A 12,593-nucleotide genomic window follows, 5' to 3' on the forward strand; every position below is an offset into this window, starting at 1 on the left:
ATGATGGGTAACATTTGACATCCAAAACTTAATGAAAATGAAAGTCACACACTTCTCTTATTGATATAACATTTATTCACCTTTAACATTTGTCATCCCCCAAAAGATCCTTGAAGTAAAACAAATTAAAAACATGAGGCATTTGGATTTTTATTATCAAACATCCTTCCTTCACTATATTCCTTGCGCTAGAGAGGTTTTGGCACTGTATTTGCCTGCCTCAGGGCCAAATGGAGTTTAGCAAGCAGCCTGATCATCCACTCTATTTTAACCCTGTGTTCTGATCCCCCACTTGTCACGTTACATCATAGTTCCATTGGCAGATATTTCCAGAGAGCAATAGGCACATAGCAAATGTGCTGTATTTTGCTGTATTCTTCATTCTTTCTTTAACAATGATGACATTGAAACAGTAGGCCTAATTACTAAGAAAACAACAACGTTGAAACCAGGAGAATGAAACACAACTCTATGGGAGAAAGCTGAACTTTAACTGAAGGTTAAGCCAGAGAGGTTTGCAAAGCATGTTGACAGTGACAATGCTAAGCACTGCATGTTCTTGTAAACACACAATCGCATGACCTATCCACTTGTATACCACAGTCTTCACATCATCAGTAATACAGTCTACTCTAAACACATTACCACGGCCTGTGAGGTACCACCGCTCATGCTTTGTGTCTTGCTGAGGGGAAATGCTTTATTTGTATTTCCTTGTGATGTGCTCGGCCACCCGGTTGGAAAATCTAAGCACTCAGTTGTAGGCATATTCACACCGCCATGTCAGGGCCTGTTACATCACCTTTCCTGGACGGTGCCCGAGCAATTCAGAGTTCCTCCACCTCACAGTCAGCCTAGACTGAATTCCATTGGATGATTACTGTACAAATAATTAACATCAGCTAGCTACATCCTGGAGCACAGTGAGGGGGGGGGGAAGGTAGAGTGATAGAGGGGGTAAGTGAGAGAGAGAGAAAGAGAGAGAGAGAGAGCAAAGAGAACGAGGGAGGTCAGGAGAGGAAGGTGGAGAGAGAGGCAAAAGGGAGAGCAAGGGAGAGTAGGAGAGTGGGAGAGTGGGAGAGAGGAAAGGAGCAGAGGTTTAGGAACTTTTCAATTACCGCGCACACAGACAACAAAGTCCCAGATTTGAAGGAAACTATAACAGTCTTCAGCCCCAGGGGGAGAAGCTCATTTAGCCTTCTCCATTTCTCCTCTCCTCTCTTCACTCAAATTACAGTGGAGACGGAATATTAAATGCATGCCCTTCTGCTGCACAAGCAATTGCAGACTTCCATATCGTTAGAAATCATCATCAGTTGCCAAGGGAGCAAATTCCTTTCACACAGAGAGGACAAGAGGAATTGGCTACATTAGGGCTATTTCAGGTTGATGGAGGCCATCCTCATATCTCAACTGTAATTTAGGGTATATACTGTACATATGACGCCTCTTTATTGAATTGACTGTTTTAATTTGAGTTTGAACAAGAATAAAAAGTCCCTTGACATTCTCTGAGACACTTGCCAGGAGACATTAAAACAGGGGAAATAGAAAGCTAGCAGGCTATTGATTGTCAGTAATTTTTTCCCTGTGAATGACAAGCATAATGATGTCTTGCATTAACTAAACAAAGCGCTCTATGGGCGACAGATGTAGGCTCAAAGACAACAGTCATGTTCAAGCATTTAGCTTTTTATTATTGTTTTCCCCCATAGTTGAAACACAATCGAATTAGACATCCATCTTCTGTACCTGTCACTCAACCTCTCTACATGATCTTCAGTCTCTGAGGAGACACTTTCAACTACTGTCACTCTGGCTTATATATATCTGTAAAATGTGTCAACTATGTGCCAGCTATGAAAACATATGAAATTCAGCACCTGCTCAACACACCTGTCTTACAAATCATTGCAATGACATGTTGATGACATCATTAACGAAATGAGTTTTGTGCAAACGCTTTTTCAGCATAGTGTTAATCAGTCATTATTTTGTCCAAATCGGTATTGTAGTGATTGCACTTCATCTGATGAAAAAGACAATGTACTGTAGACTACAATTGGCCATCTATTCAGTATGCAAACTTCTAACCGCTAATACATAGGGTGTACATTTTCTTAGTGATAATGCATATTCAAAAGTTGCACACTTAATGGGAATTTGCTGATGCCATTTATGAGGATGATGGTAATTATATAGGCCTATGATTTATTTAACCTTTATTTATGCAGGGGAGTCTCTGACTGATGCTGATGATGGTAGTGATAGAATGCTAGTAGTAGTAGTAGTAGTAGTAGTAGTAGGGTAGTAACAGTGGTAGTGTTGTCATCATCATCATCAGTTGACTTCACCATCATCACTGGTACTGTACATACAAAGGTGCACAATGTTTTATTTGGATCCCAATTTGCAGTTAAAGTCAGCTCCCCCCTCCAACCCGACCCGTCTCTCATTCACACAACTAATGCGGGAGGAGGAAGGCACAATTTCTGCAGCCTGTGCAATGCCTGGATCAGGATTTGTGGAGAGAGCGAATTGAATGCTACTTGTGCAGGAATTTGAGGGTTGAAAATAAATTCAACAAGTGTTCATAAGGAACACAATAAGACAGTTGAATAGCCAACATAAAGGCATGCTATTGTTACAACTGGGAAATGGCTACACTTGACCGCTTTCAACTGGGATATAATTATTTTAATTTGCTTACTTGAGACGTGCGTCGAACTTCTCTCGTTCATGTGTCTTCAAGCAGAGGTTATTCCACGGAGCAAAAACAAGATCAACTTTGTATTTTAGGAGTAGTTTACGAATGCTGCATTTGTCCCTTTCGGAATTGTTTCACAGCGGGAGGCATGTTTCACAGTGGACTAGAAGTTTAGTGCGGAGAATCAAAGGTTTTTCCGCATTCCGCGTAAATTGTGTCATCCTCGAGTCGCAACACTTTTAAAGGATCATTCTTCATTAAAAAATATATTCGATATGATCCAGATCCCGGGACAATGAACACACCTGATTTTATCAGCACTTGTCGCAGGACTATAAGAGTTCAGTGATTCATGAAACATAATTGGTCTCCGCAAAAAATCAGGTAAGGACCAGAGTGCATTAACAATTCTATTGATAATCATAAATTGTTTCTTCTTATCAGTTTACTTCTGCATTCATTTATCAATTTGATTATTTTCATGACAATTGGTTTATTTGTAATAATAGGACTACCAGTATCCCCAATTTGAGTTAATTATTACCTATTAATGTCATATGGTTTGTCATCCCAGGACACAGCCTGGGAAGTTTGGAGAGGATGAGGAATCTCTGGGTGAAGAATGAGCTGCCAGGGTATCGGTCTTAGACGGGTGTTTCTGGTGCTCCTGTGGGAAGGGGTGGTACTGTGTCTGTGCTGCTGCTGGACCTGGGCTGCGGCTGCGGCTGCGACTAGACCTGGTGATGGCTCCTCTGGGCCTCTGGGATGGCTGCTGTCCGATAAAGGACCTTTCCATCACTCCTTGGAGTTCACTGAGTCAGTGGAGAGACACCAGCAGGGATACACCACCAGATACAAGATCTACAGGTGAGACTGGGGTCTGTAGTAGTCTACCACTAGTTCTCCAGATACTGTACAAGATCTATAGGTGTTGTTGTGTGCCAATGGTTGCATTTCTACTGTGGCACACGTCTCCCCTCAGTCCATATTGTGGACAAATGTGTTTGTGTTCTTATTTTGTAATGAATATCGTGCTAATTATCATCACTGTCATATTTTGGGTTATATTGGTTGAATAATTGATCCACTGGTTCATGCACTGGATCAGGTAGAATATATTCTGTAATAGGGGATGATACAGAATGCAGAGATTGTCTGAAAATCAGCTTAACCTTGTCTTGTTTGTGTTGTTCAAACATTCCCAGACCCTTTGAAATTGTCAAATATGTCACAGTATAAGGCCATTCCTAAGTAATACAGCCCAATATGGCCTAATACTTGCTCTCCCTCTTGTGGTTCAAATAAGAAAACATTTCAGTTGACCAGAGAATGGTGAAGTCTTTGAGTACCACCTCTTGTCCTACATGGCCTACATTATCAATGCAAAAGCTCTCTGAACAGCTCATACTGGTTGTCATTCTGTCAATGGGAGACAGGGAAGAATAAAAGTGTCATACTGTACATTTGAAATTGCTTCTTTGAATATAGTCATCCATGTAGCAATGTGATGAGATGCCCTATGGTTACAAGTGATTATCAGACTGTCAGTTTCTTTTCACCCATTCTTTATTTGACCGGGGGGGGGGGGGGGGGGGGGGATTACACATGGCCCCAGGTCTTTACAGGACTGTTTCCCACTAGTGGAGCCTCCACTTTCCATACATAAGTGCTCACTAGTAAGTTAGCTGGAGGCTAACCCAAGGTCCAATCTATACAGTGCCCATCAAGCAGCAGTGGAGAGACTCATCAGCCTGTCCCTGGTTATGATGATTGGCTGTAATGACACCCTCCACACTGTCCTGATTCCCCAATTATTTTCCTACGGATCATTTCTTGTAGCAATGATTTCATTGCCTCCCACGAGGAGAGAGAGAGGGAGGCAGTGAGGTAATATGGAGACTAGAGTCGCCGACCGACTGGAGAGAGAGGAAAGTGTCTCGAATGCTAAAGCAAATGCAGGTCCCATATGAGACGTGACTGTACAAAACCCTTGGGTCTAACGTGACATACTGTACAGCATGTTAGTACACTGTGTAGCTGGTTGCTAATGGCTGTTAATAAGCTGATGATAAGTCACAAGGGTTTTGGGGAATCTAAAATCTTATATTATCTGGGCCTAGAGTGTACTTAAATGCTCATATAACTACACACACTTACAATCCTGTAAAATATGTGGGGGAGCCAGTGGCAAACATTGGCTAAAACATGAGCCATTGGCAAACTGTCAGAGCAGATTCCAACCAACCTCAAGGTGCATTACACTTCTACTTGCCCTCCTTCAAGTTGCGTGCAAATACAAGTGGGTTTAAGGAGAAATTATGTTGTACATCTGTGCAGTACTGAAACATCTATTTCCCTATGTGTGTGTGTGTGTGTGTGTGTGTGTGTGTGTGTGTGTGTGTGCGCGTGTGTGCGTGCGTGTGTGTGTCTCGTGACGTTTCAGGGAGTTCGGTCGATGGAAGGTCAACAGTCTGGCGATGGAGAGACGGGACAGCCGTATCTTGGCTCCGCCCCTTGATCCGGACTTCATGCACACCATCCGTCAGCTTGGGCGGCGGCCCACCCTCCACAGGATTACTGAGAGCATCATCAAGAAGTATGGGACCCACCTCCTCCTCTCTGCCACCCTGGGAGGTAAAGTAAAGAGAAGCTCCAAATGACGTGTTCAATGTTTGACCTACATCACAACAGTAAGGTTCCGTAGGGAGCTTTCCTTGATGTCAATGCCAACTCCCAACTCCACTTACACTCACTTAGAACAGATAATTTAACTGAATTGACTGACTTTAACTTTCTTGAAATACTAATGATACAGTCTAGAAACAACAATACCAGATTGGGTTTATATACAGCATACAACAAGAAAGAATGTCAGTATGGTTGTTGAACTTGAATAATTGCAACCTCTCTGAAAGGACACTAGCTGTAACAGTGATCATTAATAGTGATCAGTGTCTCTCTCTCTCAGCTAACGACCCCCTTTCTTGTGCTTGTAATCAGGGGAGGAGTCCTTGACTATATTTGTGGACAAGAGGAAGCTGAGCCGAGGCCAGGAGCCCAGGGCCAGGGCTGGGGTTGGGGTTGCTGAGGCCAGCAGCAGCAGCAACAGTACAGGGGCGGTGACCCTGGAGGCTCTGCACCAACTGGCTGCCTCATACTTCACAGACAGGGAGAGCACCTTGCGCAGGCTCCACCACCTCCAGATCGCCTCCACCGCCATCAGGGTAAGAGGGAGGCTGTAGGCTACTGTATTATACTGGCCCTGGGCAGACTCACAGGGGTGGATGAACACCAAGAACCTGGCTTTTGGCCTGAGGAGGAAGAAATGTGTTGAAGCAGTGTTGCTTTTGATTTTTGATTATTCTGAAAAAAAATAAGGCCAGGTGATCGTTGGAGATTTAATTTCTGTTTAATATTTACTGCTGATGTTACGCTGATGTTATGTCTTCCATTGCTTTATTGACTGACTGACTCAGTCCTGATTGAGTATGTAACAGTTGTAGTGAAGTCTATTAAATATGCCTGGCTTTATCTCAGTGAGAAAACTACTGGGAACGGACATTTCTTATGAGTTGTCTCAGGCTATACAGAAATATATTCTTATGATCCATTCAAGGAGACAGTTAAGCCTCTATTGACCTTGAATATGTGGTAAAAGAGAGACAGATGGACATTATTCTGTCAGTACAGAATACATAAAAAAGCATTGGTCCTCCATCCACAATCTGTAACCAACAGACAGCAATAGTCTGTGTTGATCAAGAGAGAAAGGAGGAGAGGGGACAGTGGAAGAGTTGCCCTACACCAACAGTTCTCAGATGATCTACTCAATCATTTGAAATGGGTATTGAAGTTGGTTAATTTCTCAACGCGAGGGGCATACCTGTATGCTAAGTAGCTATTGATGAGAAGTGGCAGCCTAGCTGAGAGTGTGGCCCTACAACAGTTATGCATCAGGATGATGGATTGTCAATATCATTCTATTAATTTCCTCCCAACCTAACGACATTTGTCAGCCATTTTGTGGCAGAAGCTGAAGAAAGAGTTATGAGAGGTGTTAAGCACTGCCTGTAATATATGATCCTTCATTAAAACACATAGGGCAGAGAATGTGAATGAGAGATGAGAGAAGTGTTATTGAGCATTCATCTTAGATGTTAAATGATGCTTTATCACAGACTGTATTAGTGTTCTTGTTATCTAGATTAAGGGTCATTGTACTTCAAGATGGTTGAAGAAGGCACTGTAATCAGTTGTAAGTGACTGAAATTGAGGGAGGTTGTTTTGCATGATCAAACTGAATTATTATGTCTGGTCACGGTTCTTTTTGATTGCAAGAACTCTTCACCATTACTGTACAGTTACTCACCCAGCCAAACCTTTGATAATTCACAAAAGTCTAAGCCTTAAGCCTAGCCTTTTATGATGAGTTTCATTTATAATGATTAATGGGTTGTTGGTGATTGTTGTTTCAATAATGCAATACTCAGAATAAGATTGATGGAGTCAATATACGAGAGATTAAACATTGTGAACGTATTATCTTTCTCACTCAAACGATGATGGATGTTGTTCCTTTATGAACACATACTGTTGAAGCACAGTCAAACTCTGTCTGCTCAGTTCAGTTTCTGATGTGAGAAATATTGTAAACAAGTAAATATTCAATGACCTGCTGGCAGCCTACTGCATACCATACCACCCGAATAAGAGAGGACACAGTATGCACTCAGCATGATACTATGAACAAAAACGCTGCAGGACATCTCTTTGACTTGACCTTTAACCTTTACTTGAACACCTCTTAGGTTACCGAAACTAGGACGGGGCCTCTTGGCTGCAGTAACTATGACAACCTTGACTCTGTCAGCTCAGTGCTGGTTCACAGTCCAGAAAACAAGATTCAGTTACAAGGTATGTGATGTCTGAAACAGATACAGTAGCAACCTCCTATCTCTTCTTACAGTAATACACCCTAAATGACCCCTCTGTGCCCCTCTCTGACCCCCTCCACCCCTCTCTCACCTCCCCCAGGATTGCAGGTCATCCTACCAGCCTACCTGCGGAGCCGCTTCGTGCAGGCTGCTCTCAGCTACATCGGCTGTAACTTGGAGGGCCAGTTTGTGTGCCGGGCCAGTGACTGCTGGTGCCAGTGCAGTCCAGGCTTCCACCAGTGTAACTGCCCCCAGACAGACCTGCAGGCCCTGGAGAACAACCTGCTGCGCATCAGGGAGGCCTGGACTCTGGCCAACCAGGAGTTTGAGGATTCAGGTTTCTACTTTTGGCAAAACGTTGTACAGTATGTTATTGGATGTAGAGATAGTCAGGTACCCAGACAAATCATATGTGTTTGTAGATAATAAAAAAGCACCATTGTCCAATTATACAATACAGGTGGAAGGAAGTTGCAGGAAATGTCTCAAGGAACTTCTCACTTCTCTGAAAGACTTCAGAAATACCACTGTTTTTGACAAAAATCATATTATCGGATATAGCTCTGTAGGTTACCATGGCAATATACCATATGCCACGCTGACAGCTGGAAATATTACATATTCGTACAGCCAGTCACTCATCATAAATATCTATTACCAGTTAGAGACAGTGAGTTGTTCAATGGTGGACAACTCACTGACAGCTAGTTAATAAGATACGATTCCTCCTGGCTTAAATGAAATATGGGATTTGTTCTCTGGCATACTGTTCAAAAACTTCACACCCTGCCATCTCACTGGAGGACCACAATGGAAATAAGCCTTCAGGCTTTGTTGTGTTTTTTAATGTAGTTACAAGGTATGTGTATGTACTGTACTGATGTCTCCGGCTGACTACTTCTGATGATCAAATATTCAAATTCAACTTCATACAAATAAGAAATAAACAATACAGAATCATTTCAATCGCTACCTGTGCACATTGTTGTTAATTATTGTTAATCTCTTGTGTTGTTTACCTTTCTGGGACAACACACAACAACAACAGACAGACATTCAGATATGATTACCAATGCCTCACAGGCTCCTAGCCCAGAACTAAACTTTACTTATTCATATTTTCTCCTCCAGAGGAGTTCCAAAGCTTCGTTGGGAGGCTGCCAACCCATTACGCTGTGAACACATCTGTTGTGGAACACTTGTGGAGGATGGATGCAGGTCTGCTCCAGCGCTACAGGCAGCTGGAGACCAGTAGCAGCCTGCTACTCGGCAAAGCGCAGCGCACCGCTAACAAGCTCTACAGCCTCAGCAAGAGATGCCGAACTCAGCCTAGAATAGTCCTGCAGAGAGAGCGGTAAGAAGGGAGAGGAGGGGTATTTATAAGGGGCCCCTTAAGCCAAGGTTCTGCCAAACTTCCCCGCTTGTAATTATGCAAATGATTTATGCACGGGAAGTGCTGATGTGGAAGTGAGGTGCTCAGTCTCACCTGGGAGAGCTGGGAGAGCAGTTGGACTGCCAGTCTCATATTGCAATACAATTAGTGTTGCTACAACATTACTACTACTACTACTACTATGGGTTATGAATAATTCTAAACAACCGTTACCCTCTATTTGAGTCCAAAGTTGCAACAGTGCAATCTGTGGAGCTGTTGAATCCAAGCCATCATCCTTAACAGTACATCTTAGTGCCTAGTTTCCTCCACCACTAGAGAAGGCTAGGTTTCGTGCTCTTGCTGCCACTGCTGTGTCTAGTAGTGTTCCAGCACCACTGCTGCTTCCTGGTCTACCACCAGATGCTGCCCCTGCCTTCCACATCCAGGGCTCTTATCATAACTTCACCTTGATTTATTCCTCTCTCCTGACCACTCTGTTTTGATAGCCCTTCTTGTGAAGAAAATTATCTAAATGACACAATCCATCAGTTCTATTGCCAAACCCAGGCTATGCTTCCTCAATCCACAATCCAATTACACTGCTTTATCTCAACCCCTCTGGTCGTAAAAGGGGGATTTGATGGAGGCTCGGAATTATTAGACGAGTCCATTCTTGTCTCGTGTTCCGATTAAATGTTATCGAAAGCCCTTTTTTTCTCATTGTTTATGTACTCTGTAATTGTATCCTGATGGGATTGTTATACATGTTCATACATTGTGTGTGTGTGTGTGTGTGTGTGTGTGTGTGTGAGTCTGTCTGTCTGTCTGTCTGTCTGTCTGTGTGTCTGTCTGTCTGTGTGTGTGTGGCTCTCCATTATCACCCACCTGCCTCCCCAAGAGGAATCCACTAAAAGATGAAAATGTTAATTTTGGTCTGATTTGTCTTCTATTGCAGCAGCTGAGCCTATGCTAAATATGAAAAGAGAAACATTTTATTTTTCCAACCCTCTAAATTGACAGATATTGCAGTTGTGAACATGCAGTATGAATCCAACTGTGAATGATTTAAAATAATTAATTTAGCCTTCCTTGTAGACAGAAAACATAACAAGAGAAGATAGGTGACCAATAAAATAAATCACAGATGGCTACAGTAGATGACCTTATTTTATGTCTTGGGATGAGAATCAGAAACGACCACACATCCTATTGTCTGTGAAGTGATGAACAAAGGTGGCCAACAAAATGCTAACAAAAGACCATTCTGTGTGTTGTATTCCCTGTCTCTAGGCCTCTCCGCTATTGGCTGAGTTACATCTTGTCCATCCTTTACTGCAGTGAGAACAACCACATCGGCGTCTACAGCCAGGAGACCCGTAGCTGCTCCTGTCCCTACCACCACCCCCCCTGCCAGGGCCTGATCCCCTGCTCCGCGGGGGAGGGCGCCCTTTGCACCTCCTGCTCCACAGAGAACCGTACACGCTGCTCTAGCTGTAACCTGGGCTTCACTCTGGGCCAGGGGATCTGCCGGCCAGCCGTGCCCGACCCCACAGACCTTTATCTGGGCTTGGAGAGCGATCGCGACCTGCAGGACCTGGAGCTCCGCTACCTGCTACAGCGGCACGACCCACGCCTTGCCCTGCACGCCATCTTCGTCAGCAACGACATGCGCCTCAACGCCTGGTTCGACCCTTCCTGGAGGAAGAGGATGCTGCTGACGCTGAAGAGCAACCGCTTCAAGTCCAGCCGCATCCACATGCTCCTCGGGGTCGCCCTCCAGGTTTGCCTGACTAAAAACAGCACCCTGGAGCCGGCACTGTCTGTGTTTGTCAACCCTTTCGGAGGCAGTCACTCAGAGAGCTGGACCATGCCCATCAGCCAACATGGCTACCCAGACTGGGAGAGAACCAAGCTGGATATCCCCCTGGACTGCTATAACTGGACCTTGACACTAGGGAACCGGTGGAAGAGCTTTATTGAGACGGTGCATTTCTACCTGAGGAGTCCTATTAGGGAGTTGGGGGTTGTGGGGGTGGCAGCAGGGGGCGACAGGAACAATACGGGGCACTTTGATTCACTGGAGGCCACTGAGCCTTCCCACAACACGGGTTACATGAAGATCAACAGCATGCAGCTGTTTGGCTACAGCATGCACTTAGACCCGGATGCTATCCAGGACTTGATTCTGCAGCTGGACTACCCATACACTCAGGGCTCCCAGGACTCTGCCCTGCTGCAGCTGGTGGAGCTGCGCTACAGGGTCAACCGCCTCTCCCCTCCAGGGGCTCAGCCACTGGACCTGTTCTCCTGTCTGCTCCGACACAGACTCAAACTGTCTAGCTCAGAAGTGACCAGGATACTCGCTGCCCTGCAGGCTTTCAGTGCCCGGCAACCCAACTCTGTGAAGTACGCAGCCACCAAACTATGTAGTTAATGGCCAATGGGGCGGGGGAGGGGGGGCGGGCACCAAACTTTGTATTTAGCTAATAATAGCAATGTCAGCCCCATAGCCTATAGCGTTTGTCAGATGGATCCACTTGTGTTGGTGTATGCCATCCCTGGCTTTTATTATACATAAGTGTAATTAAATGTGATGTTTTTAACACACAGTGAATTATATTTGTTTAATTAACGTAACTGTCATACATTTTGCAGTATGGTAATAGCGCATTTGGTAATATGGTATGTTTCTTACTATGCTATAACAGTATCATTACAATATTATGACCATGTATGTATCTAGCTCTCTCACAATCTCCTGAGTGAGGTTGAGGTGCTGTGTATACTGTAGGCCAGGGGTGCCCAATACGTCGATTATGATCGACTGGTCGATCGCGAGAGTAGTGCGGGTCGATCGCGTGACATTAAAAAAATCACGTGGTATTAGGACGTGATTTTTTTTTACGACGGACATTTGTGCTTCACCGCGGTACGAGGCAATTGAGCCAGTGTGAGTGCGCCACTTGATTGACGTACAATGCGACCAGTCTGAGATCGCTTCTCTTCTACGGGTCACGTGTCACCATGCATTCGCATGTATATATTTCGCAATATATATTTAGCATTTTTTAATGTAGGTAGATCATTTTGACCTGGTCATTTTGAAAGTAGCTCGCAAGCCGAAAAAGTGTGGGCACCCCTGCTGTAGGCTGTGTTTGGTTTAGCCCATCTGGAGATGCAGAACACAAGGTCTCTATTCTCCAACTAGGGAGGCCTTGGTACAGATTACCAAACATGTAGGGCAGGCAGGAGAGGGCAGCCTCCCTCCCTCTGTCCCTCTCTTGTCCCCCTCTGCCATTCACACTTACTGTGATGGATGAGCTGGAGAGAGAGTGAGACATGCACAGCATCAAAGACCGGCTACGTATCAATGAGCATTATCAGAGATAGACCTCTCCCAGTGCAGAGAGGCTGGAAGGCTCACAGAGTTCCTCAGACCTAGGGGGAAATCAACTTGATTCCCTCCAAGGCTGTGGACTGCTAGACTTGAGCCGAGCGTGACTGGGCTTGAATATGACTGAATTGTACAGCGCTTGTGTAGTAGCTTCAAGATTCATCTACATTTTCTCCTGAGGTT

The 12,593-nt window shown here is 44.5% G+C and overlaps 1 protein-coding gene across 1 annotated transcript; it reads left to right on the forward strand.

Annotated features, from left to right (window-relative positions):
* Positions 1-3,329: 3,329 nt before the first annotated feature.
* On the forward strand, positions 3,330-11,450 carry LOC310804544 (BMP/retinoic acid-inducible neural-specific protein 3-like; the record flags this gene model as incomplete). The annotated part of the gene is made up of 7 exons (XM_083669810.1): positions 3,330-3,574; positions 5,151-5,341; positions 5,708-5,931; positions 7,516-7,621; positions 7,742-7,978; positions 8,773-8,995; positions 10,307-11,450. 7 exons carry the CDS (start codon positions 3,330-3,332, stop codon positions 11,448-11,450), a joined length of 2,370 nt encoding a protein of 789 aa, XP_083525936.1.
* Positions 11,451-12,593: the final 1,143 nt, after the last annotated feature.

This window comes from Argentina silus (assembly GCF_951799395.1).
Source record: "Argentina silus genome assembly, chromosome: 1".
Taxonomy (NCBI): Eukaryota; Metazoa; Chordata; class Actinopteri; order Argentiniformes; family Argentinidae; genus Argentina; species Argentina silus.